The following is a 7159-nucleotide window of genomic DNA, read 5'->3' on the forward strand; positions in this document are numbered from 1 at the left end:
TCACTCTCTCTCTCTCTCCGTGTGTGTGTGTGTGTGTGTGTGTGTGTCCAGCATGTCTAACTTCTCATCAGCCTCGCTGGCTTTCTCTGAGGGGAACTATGGCAATGATAGTGGTTTGGCTGTTTATGTTGCAAAAGCAATAGACCCCACTCTCTGTTGAGACGACATCACGTGGCTAAAAAAACACACACACCTACCTGTGATTGTGAAAGGAGTACTTAATGGTACACACACACACACACACACACACACACACACACACACACACACTTGTATGAAATACCAGGTACTAGACAGTGTCATCCTTCTCTGATATGTCTGATGTCTGAGGCAAGAGCTCTATGTCACAGAGGAATATGATATATAAGACCCTACTTGTTAGTGTTTTTTTTTTTTTCATGGGGTTTGTTGATTATAAGATCAACATAGAATATCACCAGACACCCTTTAAATGTACTTGATGTGACGGTATAAATATGAAGTAAAGTAAGTGTGTGTGTGTTTGTGTGTGTAGCTCGATGTGTTGGAGGAGGTGGTGAGGGCAGTGCAGGGTCGCTGTGATGTCTACATGGACGGAGGAGTGCGGCGAGGGACGGACGTCCTAAAGGCCTTAGCTCTGGGAGCAAAGGCCGTCTTCGTCGGCCGACCAGTGCTGTGGGGCCTCGCCTGTCAGGTGAAGCACCACTCTCATCTACAGTCTCATTGGGCGTTTAATCAGGAGGCAGGGGGGGGGCTGAGAGTCCCAACTCCAATCATTCTGATGCCATATCTGTAGAGAAATGCTACAATCTACTACAACGCCATGGTAGCGACCTGTCAATCACAACGTAGCCACGCCCTAAAGTATAGATTGGTGCAGGACTGAGTCCTAAACCTGAAAATGAGTTAGCATTTTAGCACTTGCGGTTCCCTCGTCTAGAAGGAGTTCTTTTTTAATCTTTTTTAGTTACATGCCTGAAATAAGGTCTGTGGTTAACACAAGCTGAAGAGATTTTAATGTTTTGTTCTACGACATAAAATACATCAGTAGATATCCCACTCGTGAATTTTGAAGCTTTTACGTGTCTTAAAAAAGGCGGTTGCTAACAAGTGGCTAAATGAGGCTACTGAACATCATTACGCCGACTCGTTGTGTATATTTGCGCTCATGCTACCGTGTTGTAGTTCGTTTATAGCCTAACGTTAGCTTTTTAACACTAGTGGTGTTCATTTGTAAAGATAATTTTATGGAACAAAACGTACCATAAACGTTTGTTTTCTGTAATAATCTAAAATCCGATGGAACAATCCCATTGGCTTTTTGTCGAGGGAACCAGGGCGATGCTAACTTCCTGGTTGGCCTACAAAAATAAGTCATTCCTGGACCAATCTATCCCCTGCTTTATGGTCTGTTTGACTCTAAATGGGACCATAATTTACTAAATGAACATCATGCTGTGTTGAAGAAGACTTGAAACTAGTGATTCAGACCATAAACTCATGTTTACAATGTTTACTGAGGTAATAAATCAAGAGAGAAGTAGGCTCACTTTCTCACAGACTTCTACACATCTGCCTTATTTTAGCAACCAGAGGAGTCGCCCCCTGCTGGCTGTTAGAGAGAATGCAGGTTTAAGGCACTTCAGCATTGGCTTCACTTTTCAGGTTGCCGCCTGGCTACCATAATCCCAAACTATTTGAATTGTTTGTGTGTGCAGAACTTAAACTGAACGCTTCCGATTTTTGAAAATGTAAATTGAATTTACATTTGCTTTTTTGAAATTCACCTACACACTGAATACACACCAATCAGCCATGACATTAAGACCACTGACAGGTGAAGTGAATAACATTGACTATATCGTTACAATGGCACCTGGCAGTGAGGGGGGGAATATATTAGACAGAAAGTGAACATTTTGAACTTTGAACTTTGTGTTGGAAGCAGAACAAATGGGCCAGCGTAAGGATGTGAGTGACTTTGACAAGGGCCAAATAGTGCTGGCTAGACGACTGGGTCAGAGCATCTCCAGAACTGCAGCTCTTGTGGGATGTTCCCGGTCTGCAGTGGTCAGGACCTGCCAAAAGAGGTCCAAGGAAGGAAAACCAGTGAACCAGCGACAGGGTCAGACCCGAGGCTCATTGATGCACGTGGGGAGCGAAGGCTGGCCCGTGTTGTCCGATCCAATAGAAGAGCTACTGGAGCTCAAACTGCTGAAAAAGTTAATGCTGGTACTGATAGAAAGGTGTCAGAACACACAGTGAGGAGCAGTTTGTTGTGTATGGGGCTGCGTAGCCGCAGACCGGTCAGGGTGCCCATGCTGTCCTGATGTTATGGCTGACCGGTGAATATGTGTGTTTTTGGACTAATTATTAAAAACCTCAGACTATTTAAATGCAATTTACAAAACTACACTCTATAATGTGACACACAACTTGTTATGTGTGTGTGTGTGTGTGTGTGTGTGTGTGTGTGTCCAGGGGGAACAGGGAGTCAAAGAGATCCTGGAACTTCTGAAAGAGGAGCTGCGGCTGGCTATGGCCCTGTCAGGTAACACACGCACACACACACACACACACACACACACACACACACAGGGCATGTATTTCCCACCTATCAACTATTTTTCTCCATTCTGTGTGTGTGTGTGTGTGCGTGTGTGTGCGTGTGTGTGTGTGTGTGTGTGTGTGTGTGTGTGTGTGTGTGAGTGCGTGCGTGCGTGCGTGCGTGCGTGCGTGTGTGTGCAGGTTGTCGTTCTGTATCTGAGGTGAGCAGGTCGCTGGTCAGGAGAGTGGAATTCACCTCCAGGATGTGAGAGACGAATCTGCTGCTGGAATCACATGACGATACATTCTTGATTGATCGCTGGACAATCGTCAAATTCATTTACTAATTATTGTATTCAGACTTGTTTGTTAAAATGTGTTGCTACCACTGGTTCTACTGAAAATAGCACATCATCAATTCTAATGTAAGACTGTGGTGTAATACTGGTCAAAGTCTTGAAGTAAGTGAATTAAAAATAATTTCAAGAACTTTGAAAGATGTGGTCATTGAATGTATTTGGTGTCAAAGCATTGAAAAGTGATCCGCTGTTGTGCTGACTGTGTGAAGAGGTGAACTCAACCAATAGTAATGGTTACCATGTCATTGTTCCTGTGACAATAAAGGGTTAAAATAGGTATCAATACTAGAATGGCACTCGGAGAGCGCAGACCTCCACCCCCCCTCTCCGTTCAGCTTGCACCATCATCCACGTGTATTTTTGTTTATGTTGAGATCAGCTGTACGTAGCGGAGCATCGTAAAACACTTCATTCAAACTGGACAGAAACAAAATAAAACTCACCTAAACCGTCGTCGTTACTCTTTCCAACAATCACCAAGCGTGCTTTGGTCCAACTCAACTGTAATTTCAGAGAGTTTAATGTGAAAAAACGGCCAATCTACAGTTGTCCCCCTCTCTGCTGGCAGAAGGAAAGAGGTTGGGTGATGCGTCATGAATGCGTCATCAGTTACACTGCGCATGTGTTATACCCTGTGGTTTTAATGCACAGGCTGAGCGGAGTTATTAAAAAAAAATTCCCGAAGCCGGATCATGATCAAAATCATGATAAAATGTAATGGATTGTTCATTGTGCCACAGCCCACCCCTCCAAAAAATGTAATTCAAATCCATTGCGGACTTTTGGAGTAATCCTGCTAACGGACAAACCAACAAACAAACCAACAAACAAACCAACAAACAAACGCCGGTGAAAACATAACCTCCTTCCTATGCCTTCGGCCTTGGCGGAGGTAGATATAATGTTACAGTCCTTATAGAGTGCTGTAGGAATGAGTCCTAAAACCTGGAGATGAGCATTTGAGCGCTTCCGGTTTCCTCGTCTCAAAGGTTAGATTAATGAAATTAGGTTTGTGGTTAACACAAGCTTAACCTGGGCGATGCTAACTTCTGGGTTGGCCCTCTAAAAATATGTCCTCCCTTCAGCGCTCTATTTTACCAAGTAAAGAGGGATCAGGGGGGTCAAGTCCCGCCTCTAGCTGAACTTGATTGAAAGATCATGATACTCCTGTGTGATCGGGTGTATGGAGTGACGGAGAGGAGATGTTCTCGTGTGATGGCGAGCGAAGCTAACAAATTGGATGAGTAATGTTATAAAGTAGACAAAGTTAGAAAGCCTTTCTCATTTCGCAGTTTGTACATCCTTGATTCCTTTCCTCGGCTCCTCTCCTCGCGTCTTAGTCCTGCCCGCGGGAGATGCGAGCGGAGGAATCGAGGAAGAGATGTGAGGAGAGAAGGAGTCGAGGCAACAGGCGTTTAACAAATGAGAAATCCTTTGCCTCGGAGCCAGCATTTTAATGCGACGCCAATTAAATATGATGTGAGGCATAAAACCTAATTGTGAATAAACTTAAGAAAACTGATTTTTAATGCAAATTAATTTCTACTTTAATTGATATGTTATGCTGAGTTAACATGTTTAAGAACAGTTTTAATAACAGGACATGTTTGTGAAGAGAAGGAAAGTGAAATTAGTGGGAGACTCTTTGTCCTCCTATATATATATATATGTGTGTGTGTGTGTGTGTGTGTGCGTATGTTTGTGCGTGTGTGTGTGTATATATCTGGGAATAATAATGTTCCTGGCTCATTTGGGTGTAACAACATGAAACAGACACTAGAGGTCTCTGTGTGTCCTGCATTAGCAGAAGCCTGATATACAGCTCACAGGGGCTGTGACAGTTAACACAGAGTTTACTCTCAAAAGTACGCTATCAGTTTTGGTGAATATATATTTGGAACTATTTATGGTCAGTGTTCCTGGTATTATATATATTCAAAAACTATAATCAAATTTATTAAATTCAATCAGTTTAATTCAGATCTAAAAATTCAAGTCAAGTAAAACAAATAAATCTGGTTGCTCAAACTGGCTTGGTCAGATTCAGATTCACACCTGAAGTCCGGGATACCAAAGACGGACCCTCAGTGGAACTGATCCGACCTCTGGCCTATCACGTTACGATCATGTGAGCCAAGCATCTGCGGCAGGTCATGATGGGAAAGTGGTGTGGTGTATTTTTTAAATCACCTTACTAAAACCAAAAACAGAGAAATATGGTTAGGAATAGATTAAACCAGGTATTCTCAACCACTGGGCCGGAGCCCACTGGTGGGCCTCAGAGCACCACCTAGTGGGCCGCGGAGGTACTGATTAACCTCTTCAAAATCCGACGGCCTCTATTCTGTTTTTCAGAGGTTGTAGAGGGCGGGTTTTAAAGCTAGAGGAAGGATACTGGAATGATATGAAACTAAAAACCTTAAGGAATCCATTGGTCCAACCCATGTCATGCTAGCTTTTCGGGAAGGAGGCTAAATAACACTTCAAAGTTACACTAAATTTTGGCAAGGAAAAACTGTCATGGTGATTTTCAAAGAGCTCCCTTGACCTCTGACCTCAAGATATGTGAATGAAAATGGGTTCTATAGGTACCCACGAGCCTCCCCTTCACAGACGTATATGTCTCGGATGCAGTGTCACAAAATGGAACATTTTTTAAAACGCAAAGTGATGTTGGAGACAACCCTGCACCAGTAAAAGCTCCAAAGCGTGTGATGAGGAAATATGACCCTGAATAGTTTGGATTCATAATGGCAGGCAGTGATGGGTTAGGGTAAACTGAATATTTATGTGGGTCATTACACCTGACGGTGGCATAACACATATTTATAGCCAACTTTGTCATTTATTTGGGAAAGTGGTCCTCGGAATTATTTTAACAATCGGACGTGGGCCTCAAGTTACAAAAGGCTGAGAACCCCTGGTTTATATGGTAGAATTTTTATTTTCTCACAAAGAGAAAGAATTCAAATTTCAGTTGGACTGAGTTTAGATACTGTAAATGAAAAAGGAAGTTACAATTAACATACAACATACAATACAGTTTAATGTGTAAAGAAATTACACACACAGATCAGCTTTTTAACTTGATGTGTTTATGAGTGTCATGACCCGGCTCATGAGCCATGACAAGAGACGGCAGAGACACAGATTTAAACTGAAAGGTGTACAGATTTATTACTAAACATACAATAACCAAAAAACCACAGTGAGGTGATGAGATGTGTGAGTCAGTGTTATCAGTTTGTCAGCAGATGGATGAGTGGTTGTGTGGTGAATGAAGGGTGTAAAACCTAATCTAGTAACATAGCCGAAGCCAACCAAACAAGAACATGGTGGTGCAGGAATGGAGAGATCTCAGCTTTATGTTTCAATCATGTTAATAAATCTATTTAGTATAAAACTGAACTATTTTTTTCTGTTCTGTTTTCTTTTGCAGACTAAAAACTTATAAATGCACAATAATTAATAGTTAATACAGTAAATCTATTTAGTATAAAATGTAAGTATTTTTTTCTGTTCTGTTTTCTTTTACAGAGTTATACAAATAAAATTCTTCTGAATATCTGGATGAAAAATGATTCTGCCTGTTGCACAATACAAAATAATTCAAGCCATTTTCCTGCGTTGCAGCTGCGCAACTCTTTTTCATAATCCAAACATAGATGGTAGCCAGAAATGACACATTTTATTGCTCAATTTGTACAATGTGAAGCACAATTTTAAAATGTATTATATTGTCATATGAGTTACATTTGTTTACATTGATGTTTCTTTCAATATACAATTCAAATACCATACAAAAGGTTTGAACGTTTTGCTTGTGCAGGAACAACAGAACATGAACGGTGGTGATATCGACCGCTTCAACACTGATTTCTGAGGGGAAGAAGCTCCACGGGAGACTTTATGTGTCTGTGTTCAGTCATGTTACGTGAAAACTAGCAGAGTCACACATACAACTGGAATTTTCCTGTACGTACATGATTAGTGAATATAAAATCTAGAGTATGCATGTTAATCAGTTCTGTTTGTTTATTTGACATCAAACATTATATAAAATATGAAGGTGCCGACTTTCCAACACAATCCAGACTTAATCTGTTTGTAGTCAGTTGAGAAACTTAAGTGAAGCCTCGACTGAATTCAGATTTTAGCTCATTCTTTCTGTTTGTTACAAGCAAATATTTATCTTCTATAATATGAGAAATGGCTGGTATTGGTTTTAATCATGGATGTATAAAGAGAACTGGATACAGCGTCGGAGGCTCCCG

The 7159-nt window shown here is 41.4% G+C and overlaps 1 protein-coding gene across 1 annotated transcript; it reads left to right on the forward strand.

Moving 5' to 3' along the window:
* The first annotated feature begins 294 nt into the window (after nucleotides 1-294).
* Nucleotides 295-2988, forward strand: LOC119502262 (hydroxyacid oxidase 1-like). Its single transcript, XM_037793134.1, has 3 exons — nucleotides 295-673; nucleotides 2461-2530; nucleotides 2728-2988. Exons 1-3 carry the CDS (start codon nucleotides 569-571, stop codon nucleotides 2793-2795), a joined length of 243 nt encoding a protein of 80 aa, XP_037649062.1. The 5' UTR covers nucleotides 295-568; the 3' UTR covers nucleotides 2796-2988.
* The last annotated feature ends 4171 nt before the right edge of the window (nucleotides 2989-7159 follow it).

Source organism: Sebastes umbrosus, chromosome 14 (assembly GCF_015220745.1).
Source record: "Sebastes umbrosus isolate fSebUmb1 chromosome 14, fSebUmb1.pri, whole genome shotgun sequence".
In the NCBI taxonomy this organism is placed as follows: domain Eukaryota; kingdom Metazoa; phylum Chordata; class Actinopteri; order Perciformes; family Sebastidae; genus Sebastes; species Sebastes umbrosus.

Bases quoted from the DNA above. Each gene is read 5' to 3' on its own strand.
- LOC119502262 (XM_037793134.1), top strand. From the start codon at position 569: ATGGACGGAGGAGTGCGGCGAGGGACGGACGTCCTAAAGGCCTTAGCT. The intron at 674-2,460 runs GTGAAGCACCAC...GTGTGTGTCCAG, and splicing joins TGTGGGGCCTCGCCTGTCAG to GGGGAACAGGGAGTCAAAGA. The intron at 2,531-2,727 runs GTAACACACGCA...GTGTGTGTGCAG, and splicing joins GCTGGCTATGGCCCTGTCAG to GTTGTCGTTCTGTATCTGAG.